At 53.3% G+C, this 14,828-nt stretch overlaps 1 protein-coding gene across 1 annotated transcript; it reads right to left on the bottom strand.

Moving 5' to 3' along the window:
* Positions 1-9,868: 9,868 nt before the first annotated feature.
* Positions 9,869-11,048, bottom strand: LOC146421888 (olfactory receptor 14J1-like). The gene has a single exon (XM_085046824.1). The coding sequence runs from the start codon at positions 11,046-11,048 to the stop codon at positions 10,116-10,118; it is 933 nt and encodes a 310-aa protein (XP_084902950.1). The 3' UTR covers positions 9,869-10,115.
* Positions 11,049-14,828: the final 3,780 nt, after the last annotated feature.

Below are 14,828 nucleotides of genomic sequence, written 5' to 3'. Positions count from 1 at the left end.
CCCCACACAATGATGTCATCAATGTATTGCAAATGTTCTGGAGCCCCACCCTTTTCCAGTGCAGCCTGGATCAGTCCATGACAAATGGTGGGACTGTGTTTCCACCCCTGGGGTAATCGGTTCCAGGTGTACTGCACGCCCCTCCAGGTGAAAGCAAACTGAGGTCTGCACTCTTCTGCCAGAGGAATTGAGAAAAATGCATTTGCAATGTCAATAGTAGCATACCACTTTGCTGCCTTGGACTCTAGCTCATACTGGAGCTCCAGCATGTCTGGCACAGCAGCACTCAGAGGTGGAGTCACCTCATTCAAGGCACGATAGTCCACAGTCAATCTCCATTCTCCTTCAGATTTTCGCACAGGCCAGATGGGGCTGTTAAAGGATGAATGGGTCCTGCTGACCACCCCTTGGCTCTCCAGCTCACGGATTAGTTTGTGAATGGGAATCACGGCATCACGAGTTGTCCGGTACTGTCGGCGGTGCACAATCGAGGTTGCAATTGGTACTTGTTGCTCTTCTCCTTTCAGGAGTCCTACTGCAGATGGGTTCTCTGACAGTCCAGGCAAGGTGTTCAATTGTTTTATGCCCTCTGTCTCCACAGCAGCTATCCCAAATGCCCACTTGAGTCCCTTTGGGTCTTTGAAATATCCATTTTGGAGGAAATCTATACCCAAAATACATGGAGCCTCTGGGCCAGTCACAATGGAATGTTCTTTCCACTCTCTTCCAGTCAGGCTCACCTCAGCTTTCACGAGGGTCAAGTCTTGTGATCCTCCTGTAACGCCGGAAATAGAAATAGGTTCTGTCCCCACATGTCGCGATGGGATTATCGTGCATTGTGCACCAGTGTCAACTAAAGCCTCATATTCTTGTGGCTCTGATGTGCCAGGCCACCGAATCCACACTGTCCAAAAAATTCGGTTTTCCCTGGCCTCTACCTGGCTAGAGGCAGGGCCCCTCTAACCATGGTGGGTATTTGTGTTAGAGGTTCCTTCAACGGAATCAGACATATTGAGTAGAGCTACTTCCCTTCTGGTGGAGTTCCTTCTCTGAGTCTTGCCCTCCTTCAATTCACGCACTCGTCGTGCCAGGACAGCAGTGGGTTGTCCATCCCACCTGTTCATGTTTTCTCCACTGTCACACAAGAAATACCACAACTCATGTCGAGGGATATATCCAGTTCTCATAGCTGAGGAGCATCTACGTGGGGTAGCAGAACCTCTGGTCTGTACTGCTGAGATTTGGAGAAGGCTGTCTTTAATCTCTTTACTGAGTTTCTCATGATTCTTCTCTATCTTATTTTCTAGTTTCTGCAGATTTGTTTCCACAGCTGAGATTCTTGCATTCATTGGGCTATGCACGACATCTGCATACGCTCGGAGTTTCCTTGTCATATCACGCACAGTCTCATGCCCATCATCTTGCTTCATAATGGCTAAAGCAGAAGCATACCCTGATGGCCCAAGCTTTAGGAGTTTCCGCCACATCACAGGTGTACATTCTATCCTATCTGGGTCTATAATCGGATCTGGGTTTGCTATGTCCTCTGGGAAGACAATTTCTACCACTGCCATTTCTCTCAAGCGTTGAATCCCTTGTTCTATGGTTCTCCACTGGGTTTGTTGTGAATAGAGATCGTCGGGATGTAGGTATCTGTCCCTCGCAGCTCTGATAGCTCGTCTCCAGAGGCTGCTGCAGTCATGCCCATCTCGTATAGTTTGGTTGATATCTGGGTCACGTGACACAGTCCCTAAATGCCTTGCCTCAGTAGCATCTAGAAGTGTAACATCGCCTGCAGCATCCCAAAGACGGACTAACCAACTAATCACAGATTCATCATCTCGTTGGACATTATCTTTTCTTAGGCTGTGAAGGTCTCTCACATTCATGGATTCAACAATGACCTCTGACTCAGTTGCTGGCCTTGAGGGTCCCTCCCCACTGTCATCTGGGCGATCAGTCTTAAATTGGGCTTTCCTGCTCCTTGTAATAGGAGCAACTGCCATTGGCTTAGGCTCCCTTACTTCCTGTTCTATAATATCTGACAGTGTACGATAAGCATATGCCAGGGCCCAACATATTGCACTGCAGTTGTCTCTGCACTTCTCTTTCAGATACTTCCCCACCTCAGCTGGTCTCGGGATTTTTCCAGGGGGAAATTCCCAGTCTATTGGGTCAGAGAATTTCTTTAAAGTTTTACCTATGTCCTCCCATACTCCACACCATTCAAATTTCCTCACATCTGGATTAGGTGCCTGCTCCTGCTCAGCCCCTCTGGACTTCTCAGCCCTCATTCTGGTAACACTGAACATCATATACACGGAAACTCCTAGGTAAAGCACCTGTACTACCAAGTTAATGGTCTCTTTAACATCCAGGGGAAACTGAATATTCTCAAAAGCTGATATACCAGATTTAAAGGGAAAGAGATGGGTGAGGAGCCAGGAAGCTTCACCCTCTACTTCTCTAACAGGTCGAGTAATATTACTAACAAAACTCCAAAACAGGTTACTAAAACTAGAGGAGGAAACTAACAGAGCATGTACATCTTTAACTGTTTCCCATACCTTCTTACAGATCGTCAGTATCACACACATTACTATAACAAGCCGGAGTCGTGTCCCTGATTGGTGGAAATTATACATTAGGGACAGGATTGCCCCTACCTGTTGGTAGGGAAACAAACCTATGTGCCAAACAGACAGTATTACATCAAACAACCTCCCATCAAACAGCATAGTGACTACTGATGGCTGTAATTCAATACCAAGCGTTTAAAACCAGAATGCAATTATTAGGGTTTTTTCTTCACTTTCTCTAACCCCACAAAAGGTGTAGAACAAGTAATCAAGGCCCCGTAAGTTGGGCGCCAAATATGTCCCAGGTTAATGATAAGACTCTCTCTCCTCCGAGAGCGAAGGGCCCCGACACCCCCTCCCCCACCCACAACAGAACCTCTTAGATGGAAGTGAAGAAAAAACTATTTATTTAACAAAACCACGCAGAGTGCCCTACAAGGCACAGGGGAAGGGGAAAAAACAAGGTGAAAGGCAGTTATTCAACCTGATTAAAAAGTCCTTTTCTCAGACGCAGTCCCTCTCCTCCTCGCCCCCCACCCGGGGCCGGGTGGAGCTCCCTGGAGAGCTCTGATGTCCTCTGGCCCTCCTGGGTCTCCGGGTGGCAAAGCAGATCGAAGAGAAGGGGTCCAAATGAGGAAAAAGAAAAAATGGGGAAAAAAAACGGGAACAGAGCTCACTCCGACCCCCGTCCAGCACGCAGCCTCTGCCGGGCGACGAATCCTCCCCCGGAGCGAGGCTTGGGGAAAATGTTTTCAAAACAACCCGCGTTTCTCTCTTCGGCTGGGTGTAGTTAAAGAGACAGGACCACACATTTTTACACATTTTTTCTTTCTTGAGCATATAAGCCAACGATAGGGGATAAAGGATTATCATAACATCAATCCAAGACAGTCAGTATGCTGTGCCTGGACTAGGTGTAAAATAGTTGAATAATGCCTTATAGGCAAAGCTGTCAGTGGTCTATGCAGAATGGGTTCATGCTGCTTTTGCTCCCAGCCTGTGGCATGTCCAGGGGGAGTCCCCGGCAGGGGGGCATTTGTCACTCTGGGATGCCATGAGGTTCCTGCCAAGACGAGCTCTCCTCTCCTTGGAGCCCTTCATGGGCACAGAGACCTGAGAGACCTTTCCAGGACAGACTCAGACCAAGGAGCCCTTGAGTCCCTCAGCCCCACATCAGTGTCTGCTGGAACTCAATCCCCCTCCCCATCCCACAGCAGCCCTGCATTTCCCTCCTCCAGCCACCAAGGGCACAGAGCAGCCTCCTCTCTCAGCCACTTGCCTGTTTTCCATCCCTTCCCCAGGCCCTGGCTCTGCCCCACAAGCCCTGGGCTCAGTCCTGCCCCTGCACGCTCACACAGGCTGAGATGGACACTGATGGTTTCTCTGGCAGCTTCTCTCAGCCCAGCCCAGCTCCCTCCAGGCTCTGCCAGCTGCCCTGAGCTCTCTGCAGCACCAAGGGCCTCTCCCCAGCACAGCCCAGCCGCCTCTGGCCCCACAGCCCTGCTCAGGCCAGGCTGCTCTGGGCAGTGGCCCCACGGCCTCAGCTCCTCTGAAGGGCACAGCAGCAGCTGGAGCTGCCAGAGGACTCAGCCCCAGCCATGGGGGAGCGTGCTTGGCCAAAGGAAAAGGAGGCTCCCTGCGTGCCCTGCTCTCCTGTCCAGGAGATGCTGAGAGCTCTGCAGCCCCTCCTGCCATCCCATCTGCCCAGATCAGCACAACAGCCCTGGCCTTGTGGCCATCAGGAGCTGTTCCTGCTCCAGGCCCAGGGCTCATCCCAAAGCTGGGGCAGACAGAAAGCTGTGCCCATTGCTGTTCATTCCTGCTCTGATGAAGATGCATCCTCTGCAATTTGGAGTTTCCCTGAGGAACTTTACTTCTACAGAGGCTTGTTCAGCCTTCAGCTCTTCAGTTCAGGAATTCAATGAGAAATGCTCATTAACATTTCAAAAGAGCCTAACAAGACAAGGCTCTGGGGATTATTTAATCCAGTCGTTAATTATTTTGTGGGTAATTATAGAGATTTCAGAGGTGTATTCAAAGTCAATTAACTATATTTAAAGACAATGCAGAGCAAATTGATTTTTCTTTTTTAGTTTTCTTTTCCTGTTTACAGGTTGGTATCAAGAATTTACAATTGATATTGATCCTCAGCATCTCCATATGTAGTTTGAATAGATATGAAAATCAAGACCCTTTATGGCTGACAATCAATCAGACTCTGTCCCTAAATCCCTCCCCACCATTACCCTCATCCAACCCCTGGGACTCAGAGCAGCCTTGTGCAAATCTCAGCTTCCTCCACTCCAGGCTGCACCTGCAGCTTTCAGCTCCTTGGCACAAACTCCCAGCTGCTTTCCTTGGAGAAGGAGCTGCCTGAGACACAGAGGGATGTTCATTTATTGTCAGCAAACAGTAGCAAGGGAATGCAGAGCTCCATAAAAGAGAGAAGTCCAGCCCAAGCAGTGCTGGGCAATGGAGTCACATCCAGGGGTGTCCCCAGGGCTCAGGACTGAGGCAACTTCAGTTAAATCTCTTTATTGCTGATCTGGATGAGGGCACTGAGGGCACCCTCAGTCAGTTGCCAGGTGACCCCAAGCTGGGTGGGAGTGTGGCTGTGCTGGAGGGCAGGAAGCTCTGCAGAGGGATCTGGACAGGCTGCAGCCATGGGCCCAGGACAATTGGATGAGGTTCAGCAAGGCCAAGGGCTGTGTCCTGCCCTGGGGTCACAACCACACCAAATCCCTGGCCGTGCCCTGGCCCTGATCCCCACAGCCTGTCCTGTTTGCTTCATCCCTCCATTGCCAGGGACTTTGTGGGACAAGGGAGCTCTGCTCTGGGGATGGAGGGAGGTGCAAGTGCAACCACTGGAGTGGGAACCACAAGTGATCAGGTTTGTGTCCTTTGGGGTCAGGAACTGGTAAAACTTAGAGGCAAAGAAAAGTTTTTTGCCCACAATAAAATTGAACACTATACAATTTAATAACCATCACAGCTCTTCCCTCAGCTCTGTGCAACATCCCAGAAGCATCTGACATGTCTACCGCTCACAAGGGATTTCTATACAAAATCAGTTTTAGACAAAAATGATGCTGTCATAGATATTAACAGAGTTGAGTTGTATCACGATGCTGTGCCTGGACTGGGGGTAAAACAGCTCCCACAATGCCCTGTTTGCAAAGCTGTCAGTGGTGGATGGAGAAGGAGGATCTGGTTGCTTTTGGTGTTGAGGAAATGCTGAAACCAGCCTGACTCATCTGATTTCCTCCTGTCCTGTCCTGGCTGAACCTCCCCTCTTTCCCCTCCCACCCATTCTCTTTTATCTCCCACCAGCACCCTGGTGAAGAGCCTGGCTCTGTGTTCTCCATCACCTCCTCGCTGGCACTGCCAGGCTGGGATGAGGAGCCCCTCAGCCTTCCCTTCTCTGGGCTGGACAAGCCCAGCTCCCTCAGCCTCTCCTCACAGCCAAAGGGCTCCAGCCCCACCTTGGAGGCTCTTCACTGACCCTGCTGCAGCTGCCAGACATCTTTCCTGCTCTGGAGAACACAAACCAGGCCACAGTGACCTGGAGAATTCAAATCCTTGATGTCCTTCCTGGTCACACAGCCCCAGCCCCTTGTCCCTGTGTCAGGCTCTGGGGTGCATTCATGGAACATCCTCTGGAGAAGGCTGCAGCACTGGGTGAAAAGGTGCCCCGAGGGACAGGGGACCCCACTGTACATGAGTAACAGGAAGGACTTCTCTGAGGGGGGGAAGCTGTGAGGGAGGGCCTGGGCTGGAGGGCCCAACCCAGTGAAGCTACACAGCCCTCTGTGATGTCAGAGGTTGCTCTGTGATGTCACTCTGCCCTCCTCTATGATGTGAGTCTGCTCTGTGATGTCACAGCCTGCTTTGTAACATCACAGCCCACCCTGTGCTGTCACAGCTGGCTCTGTTATGTCACACCACCATCCTGTGATGTCACAGTCTACCCTGTGATGCCACACAGCTGTCCTGTGATGTCACAGCCTGCTCTGTGATGTCACACAGTCCCCTCTATTATGCCATAGCTGCTTGACGACACACATAACACACTCTGTGATGTTGTAGCCCACTCTGTGACCTCACACAACCCATCCTGTGATGTCACACAGCCCCTTTCTTGCATCACAGCTGCTCTGTGAGCAGCTCAGTAGAGGTGACTCTATCACACAATACCCCCAGAACATCACAAAGCCACTCCATAATGTCATAGCTGTTCTGTGACCTCACATCATTCTCTCTGAAATGTCCCCCAGTGTCACCTTGGGGCAGGGCGAGTAGGCAGCCTGTGCCAGTAGGTGCATTTGGGCTCCTCTGCCTGCAGCCCCCAGTGCCCAGAGGTGCCCAGCAGCTCCCGCAGGCTGCAGAACATCCATGCCACCCCTGACAGCCACAAGTGTCTGTCCTCGTCCTGGAGGATCTAGCACTGCTTGGAATCCTGGCCAGAGCTTAGCTGTGCAGTGACCATAGGGCTCAGCAGGGCAGGGACCCCCCGGGAGCCCCCAAACCCCTCCTGCCCCACGGGTGCCCACAGCAGCCCTATGGCACTGTCCCCATGGCACTGTCCCCATGGCACTGTCCCCGAGGGTGCCAGGGCTGTGTTTCCCTCATGGGGACAGGGCCCTGTGAGGTCCTGACCCCCCAAACACCCGGGGGTGCCATGGGGGTCTCACCTGGACACAGACACTCAGCGGGGAACTGTTCAAGGCCTGGGGGCTGTGGCACAGCAGGGACACCACCGGGGCACCCTTGGCCACCTCCAGCTTGGTCACAGCGCACTCGGCGCTGCCAAGGACAGGGATGGCCCTGGTCACCCTCAGGGACACAATGGTCACCCCCTTTGCCCACCCCCTGTGCCCACCCCTCACCACGGTGTCCCCAGGCCCTGCAGGTCCCGCGGTGCCCAGGGGGTGGGATGGGGACCTGCCCCTCCCGGGGTGATTCTGTCACCTCCCTTCCCCTGTCACCTCTGGCTCGGGGCTGCTCAGGGGTCCTGGCACCCCCTGATGGCCCCGTGGCACTGGTTTGCCACGTCCCCCAGGAGCTGGGAGAGGTCACCTCCCTGCAGAAGGAGTGCTGGGCATCCTCCCTCAGCCGGGAGTGGCCATCGAGGAGAGCCACGAAGGAACGAACCTCCCGCAGTGTGGGGAACTCCCGAACCTGTGCCAGGCGTGGGGACAGTCCCATGTCCCCCTGAGTCCTCTGGGGCTCCCCAAACCCCCCCAGCTCACCAGCACCAAGCTATCTGCCCTGGAGAGGGTGAGGAGCTGGTTCTCCACCTCAAAGGCTTGATCCCTCTGTGAATGTATTTCTTCTCCTCCAGCCTTGAGTTGTTACTTTATCTTGTCTTCCTCAATGGGCAGTGAGCAGTGTAGTTCAGGGCCCCATTCAGGGTTTTGATGGATTTCTCTGCAGCTTTGCACAGTTTTGCTATAATAGGCAAAAGTCCTTCATGAAGATGTTTAAGCCATAAACAATAATGTTTCAGTCTCCAAGAGGGACCACATGGAACCAAGAGGCCATTGTGACATTGTGGGACCCTAACAAAACAAAGGGCCATTGTGATACTGCAGAACCAAGGAGACCATTTGGTCATTGCAGGATCCCTTTGTACCAAGGGACCACTGTCACTATTCAGAGCCTCGTAAAACCAAATGGACCTTAGTGACACTGTGGGCCCCCATGGAGCCAAGGGGTGAATGTGACACTACGGAGCCTTTTGGAGCTAAGTGGCCACTGTGACACTTCATGGCCTCGTGGAACCATGGGGACCATTATGACTCTGTGGGGCCTGGTGCAACCAAGAGGTCATAGTGACACTGCAGGGCCTCACAGAACCTTGGAGACCATTCTGACACTGCAAGCACTTGTATAACCAAGGGTCCATTTTCTTCCTCTCTCTGGCACTGCCCAGTCCAGCCTCTCCCTGCTGCTGCCCAAGACCTGCAGAGCAGCCCAGCCCTGTCTGGCCCTGCAGCAGGAACTGGAGGCACTGGAGGTCAGGGACAGCAACTCTGGATCTGGAATGCTCAGGAGATGCTCAGCTCGGGCAGCTCCTGCAGCCCCAGGGCCAGGCCAGCCTCTTGCCAGGGCTCCTGTGCACACCCACGGGCTCCTGCTCTTCTCCTGGCACATCCCAGCTGCCCACAGAGCCTTTCCCAGGGGATCACGGCTGTGCTGGCCTGAGCAGCCATTGCTGCAGCCCCTGCCCTGCTCCCCACAGCCCCACAGAGCTGGGGGTGCTGCTCTGCAGAGCACAAGGGCTGTGCTGCCCGGGGCCATGGGCTGCCTCTGCTGGGCTCTGCTGCTCCAGCTGGACACACAGGCAGCTGATGGTGCTCCCTGCACTCACCCCTCCCTCACGAGCTCTGCTGGGGCCATGGAGGCTGCTCAGAGCTGCCTGCCTTGTTCCAGGCCTGCCAGATGGCCTTGGGGCTGCCCTGGATCCTCCTGGGGAAGTTCCCTGAGGGTCAGAGGAGTCACTGCCCAGACTCTTTTTCCTGTCCCTGCTGTGTCCCCTGGGGCTGCAGAGCTCTCATGGGTCACAGCAGACATTCAGTCCTTTATCTCTGGGTGACCCCAGCCTGGACAGGCCTGTGCCCAGTGAGCTCCAGGCACTGCTGATCCCTGGCACACACTGTCCCTGCAGCTCCCCTGTGGTCTCCTGGCAGCTCCCAAGGCCCTCCAGATAAACATTCCCCTGCCATCAGCCCTGGCACAAGCTGGAGAGCCCCAGCAAGGTTTATCACAGACCATTCACCATCTGATGGGCACAGGCCACCAACAAGCAAAGCCCGAACCAGACCTGAGTCCCCTGAAGGCCACACTGGCACCCTGATCTTATCCCACTGAGCCCTGGGAGAACAAGGAACACAAGGAGTCTCTTTAGAGTCTATTCCTTGGGCAAGTTCCTGACAGTGACTTTGGAGAGAGAGCACAGCCTTCCTGCAGTGCCCTCAGGAGATGCCCTTTGCTGCTGGAACTGCTGTGGTGGAGCCCAGCTGTGTCCCTGCAGTGCCCATGGCCTGTCCCTGCCTGTGCTCACAGCACAGACACACAGCAGGGCTGTCACCAAGCTGCCAGAGCACTCAGGCCTTACACCCACAGAAGGGCTGGGAAGGAGAGTGTGGAGTTGAGAAGAGCAGATGCGGGAAGAGCCAGGGCCATTGTCCCTGGCTGTGCTGCTCTGCTGGGAGTCTCTTCCCTCTACCTCTGCTCACAGGCACTGCCAGAGACAGAGAAGCGCTCAGGAGGCATCTGGGACACACAAGTCAGGGCAGTCACTTGTTTTTATTTAAATGCAAAGGGAACAAGCCTCTTGAAAGTTTTTGTGTATTAAAGAAAGGTAGGTATTCATGTTGAAATGCTAGAAATAATAATACAGTATTTTATAAAAAACATTACAGCATTAGAAACAGAATATGAAAAGATACCAGAGAAAAAAGGATAAATACAGAAAAATAGGCTGAGATTGTAATGAGTTTCATTCTGAACACTCTGCAACAGACAAGATAGACTTTAGTGCTTGTAAAAAGATACAGTCATCATTTTCCTCAGGGCATTCTTTAGTCCCTGGTTCCTCAGGCTGTAGATGAGAGGGTTCAATACCGGAGGCACCAATGAGTATAGAACTGACAGTGTCAGATCCAGGGATGGGGAGGAGATGGAGGGAGGCTTCAGGTAGGCAAAAATGCCAGTGCTGAAAAACAGGGAAACAACGGCCAGGTGAGGGAGGCATGTGGCAAAGGCTTTGTGCCGTCCCTGCTCAGAGGGGATCCTCAGCACAGCCCTGAAGATCTGCACATAGGAGAAAACTATGAACACAAAACAACCAAATATCAAACAGCCACTAACAGCAAGAAGCCCAAGTTCCCTGAGTTTGGAATGTGAACAGGAGAGCTTGAGGATGTGTGGGATTTCACAGAAGAACTGGCCCAGGGCATTGCCCTGGCACAAGGGCAGGGAAAATGAATTGGCTGTGTGCAGCAGAGCATTGAGAAAGGCACTGGCCCAGGCAGCTGCTGCCATGTGGGCACAAGCTCTGCTGCCCAGGAGGGTCCCATAGTGCAGGGGTTTGCAGATGGACACATAGCGGTCATAGCACATGATGGTGAGGAGAGAAATCTCTGCTGAATTGAAGAACAAAAAGAAAAAGACCTGAGAAGAACACCCTGAGTAGGAGATGTCCCTGGTGTCCCAGAGGGAATTGTGCATGGCTTTGGGGACAGTGGTGCAGATGGAGCCCAGGTCAGTGAGGGCCAGGTTGAGCAGGAAGAAGAACATGGGGGTGTGCAGGTGGTGGTTCCAGGCTACGGCGCTGATGATGAGGCTGTTGGCCAGGAGGGCAGCCAGGGAGATGCCCAGGAAGAGGAAGAAGTGCAGGAGCTGCAGCTGCCGTGTGTCTGCGAATGGCAGGAGGAGGAAGTGGCTGATGGAGCTGCTGTTAGACATTTTGATCCTCTGGACATGGGGACCTGTTCATGGAGGAGACAGTAACAAGACAGAGAAGACTTTCCTGAGCAAAGAACAAGCCCTTTCTTCCAGCCCTGCCCCTGTCACTCTGTGCCACCCAATTTCCCTTTTCTCAGAGCTCTTCCTCCAGCCCCATGCCTGGAGCTCTGCTGGGATCTGGCCCTGTTGCTGTGACAAACAGTGGCTCTGCCCATGCACACCGAGGAGTCAGCTCTGCTCTGCAGCAGTTTGGTCATGGCAATGGGGGACAGGGACCAGTCCTGGGTTGGACTTTGTCAGACCAAACTGCCCCTAAGGCAGGGGAGCTTGGCAGCATCTCCTGTCCCAGGGCTAAGGAACAGTGACAGCCAAAGGCAGTTGGAGAGGATTTCCTGCTGTGCTCAGGGAGAACAGAGAGAACTGTGCAAGGCAAGAGGATTGGCTGTAACTCAGTGAAGGGTGAGGGGAGCTGCTCTGGTGCTCCATCTGTTCCCAGCTGCCCTTTCTGAGATCAAGGGCAGTCCCTGTGTTCCACTGAAAATCACCCTGACACAGCTGAGAGCAGAGGGACTCACAGCAGAGCCAAATGGCTCAGCCTTTCTCAGAGTCTCAGCCCCACTGCTGTCCAAAGACACTCCTGTCCCCCAGTGTCCCCTGGAAAGCAGCTCACAGCTTGGATGGACATCCTGAGGACACACCAAGGGTCCTGGCCATGGAAGTGCTTGAGGAGAGTCATTTCATTGCCAGCCTGCCAGCCTGCCCTGCCCAGAGCTGCCCAGGGCAGAGGGAGCTGGGACACCTCATTTCCCTGAGGAAAAGCCTTTCCCTGCCCAGCCCTGCACAGCCCCTCGCAGGCAGCAGCAGTGCAGGACAGTCGCCCTCAGGCCCTGGTCAGCAGGGAATGGGCAATGGCAGGAGAGATGCCCTTCATCTCTGGTGCTGCTCTGCTGGCCCAGGAGGGGACTGAGGGCCCCGAGCCCCCGGGCTGAGGGCTGTGCTGGCTGCCAGGGGACACAAGAGCTCTGCTGCTCAGGGCAGCTGGCAGATCCCCTGCCCTGGCAAAGAGCCCTCAGGGCTGCAGGAGCTGCTCTGCAGGACAGCCCTGGGCACCCCTGGCTGCACCCCCACCTTCCCAGCCTGCAGCCATCCCTGGCAGCAGGAGCTGTCCTGCCCTGTCCCTCTGACGGTGCCCAGGGCAGCCCCACTCTGCAGCACATCCTCCCCCAAACCAGAAACACCAGCAGAGACATCCTTACAGTCATATCAGTGCTGTCATGTGTCAGCTTTAGGAGATCCCTCCAGCCAGAGACTTACTGTGTCAGACGTTGTGAAGATTTCTCCATGAATAAGCTCAGAATTGTCCTTCCAGTTGCTTTAAGCCTCTCTCTGCTTCCCTCCTCTCAGGTACCTGCAGCCAGCACCCTCAGCCCTGCTGGGCTGGGAAAGAAACTGCTCCTCAGGAGAAATGTCTTTTTGAAGCTCTTCTTGGTTGCCAGGAGTTCCCTCTGTGCCAGGAGCCCAGCCCTGCTCAGCAGCACAGCAACAGCACAAGGACTTTAATGAGCCTCTCAGGGATTTGGTGTTGTTTACAAACGACTCAGTCCCTGAGAGAGTGTTCAAAAAACTTCTCAAGAAGACAAAGTTTCTCAAAGTTTTAATGATCCGATTGAGTGACACAACTGAGAAAGTGTCCCCAGGTTGCAGTTAGAGCAGAACACTGGAGGCAGTGATGACAGGTGGGGACAAAGAAGGCAAAGGTGTCTCTGATGCTGAGCAAACCTGGATGTGTTTCAGGAATGCAAAGGGCCAAGGCCTGAGCCCCAGCCCCTAGCAAGGCAGATCCTGTCCCTCCCTAAGTGCTCAGGGCTCTTCCCGGGGCACGGGCATGTGGGGATGTGCAATGCCAAGGGCAGGAGCATGGGGCAGCCCCTGCCAGGCTGCTGGGCAGGGACAAGGAGGCAATGAGGCCCCAGGGCTGCAAGGGTCACTTGTGTCCTCCTCATGGCCTCAGGGCCAGGGACAGCAGCCATGGCCAAAGTGCTGCACAAGTTGGCTCTGTCAGGGCCTTGCAGCTCCTGCACATCCCTCTGCCCTCTCCAGCCCAGGCTGTCCTACGCTGTCCATGCCCTGCGCCTCTGTCCCTCCAGGCTGTCGTCATCCCCCGGCTGCCCCACCTCGCTGGCCCTTCCTTTGCTGACAGCTCTGCGTCCTGCCTGCCTCTGCCTTGGCACACAAACTCTGGGGCTTGATAGCAGAAGGGTTAATTCAATTTTTACTGTGCCTGTGAACTTATAGCAGGGAAACAAAGCATGCAAGGTCTGCTTTCCCAGCGAGGATGGTTGGAAGAGAAAAAGAAAACATCTGGCCTCAAGGGTGCAGTGATAGAAAAAATAAGGACCAGATCTGGGACCTTGGGGTGAGTTTTATGTAATGGGTAAATTGTAATACACTTGTAGCCACTGTAGATAAACAACACACTTGCGTATTCAGACCTCCATTCTGAATAAATGATGCCCTCTTTAACACCAAATTAGTGTTAAGGAGTCTTCTTTGGATGTTTCAGAGATTTGGTGGCAGCAGGGCCACACAGGACCAAGGAGTCCACTGTGGCACTTTGGAAGCTCATAGAAACAAAGAGACCACTGTGATAATGTGTGACAATTGGCTCCATGGAACCAACTGTCCATTGTGACACTGCAGATCCAAGGAGGCCACAGTGACACTGAGAAACTTTATGGAACAAAAAAAAAAAGTTCATTGTGAAAGAGCAAAGCATCATGGAACCAAGGGTCCATTGTGACACTGTGGGTTTGCATGGAACCAAAAAGCCATTGTAACACATCAGGGCTGCATGGAACCAATGGTCCATTGTTATACTGCAGATCCAAGGAGACCATGGTGACACTATGGAACCTCCTGGAACCATGGGTCCATTGGGACACATCAGGGCCTCACAGAACAAGGACTCCACTGTGACAGTGTGAAACCTCATGGAATCAAGGTGACCATGTTACACTATGGAACTTCATGGAACAAAGAATCCATGGTGACACTGAGGATACAAGGAGACCTTTGTGACACTGAGGAACCTCATGGAACCAAGGATCCATTGTTACACTGGGGAGCCCTTTCAAACCAAGGGCACAATAGTGACACTGTGGTTCTCCATGGAACAAAGGGGCCATTCTGATGCTGCCAGGCCTCATGGAACCAAGGGCACAATAGTGACACTGTGAGGCTCCAAGGGACCAAGGCAAACTTCTAACACTGCAGAACCAAGGAGACCTTTGTGACACTACAGGGCATCATGGAACCAAGGGTCCATTGTGACACAGCAGGTACTCATGAAACCACGGAGGCCATTTTTACACTTTGAGGCCTTGTGGAACCAAAGGCCCATTTTGGCACTTCAAGGCCTTGTGGAACAAAGGGGACCATTTTGACACTGTGGGGGTCAATGGAACCAATGGTCTATTGTGACACTGCAGAGCCTCACGGAATCATGGAGACTATTGTGACACTACAGGCCTCATTGAACAAAAGGACCATTGTGACACTTTGCAGCTCCCTGGAACCAAGGAATCCATTGTGACACTACCAGACCTCATGGAAGCAAGGAACCATTGTGACACTATGAGGCCATGTTGGGCCAAGGGACAATTGTAGCACTCTGTAGCACCATGGAAACCAAGGAGACCACTGTGACACTCTGGGGCCTCATAGAACCAATGAGGCAATTGGAACACTGCAGGGCCCCATGGAACCAAGGAGAGCATTGTG

The sequence above is a fragment of the Lichenostomus cassidix genome, unplaced genomic scaffold (assembly GCF_008360975.1).
Source record: "Lichenostomus cassidix isolate B80296 unplaced genomic scaffold, HeHo_3.0 HiC_scaffold_46, whole genome shotgun sequence".
Lineage (NCBI taxonomy): Eukaryota > Metazoa > Chordata > Aves > Passeriformes > Meliphagidae > Lichenostomus > Lichenostomus cassidix.
The sequence above is the reverse complement of the archived record's forward strand: the minus strand, read 5'-3'. Positions and strand labels throughout refer to the sequence as shown.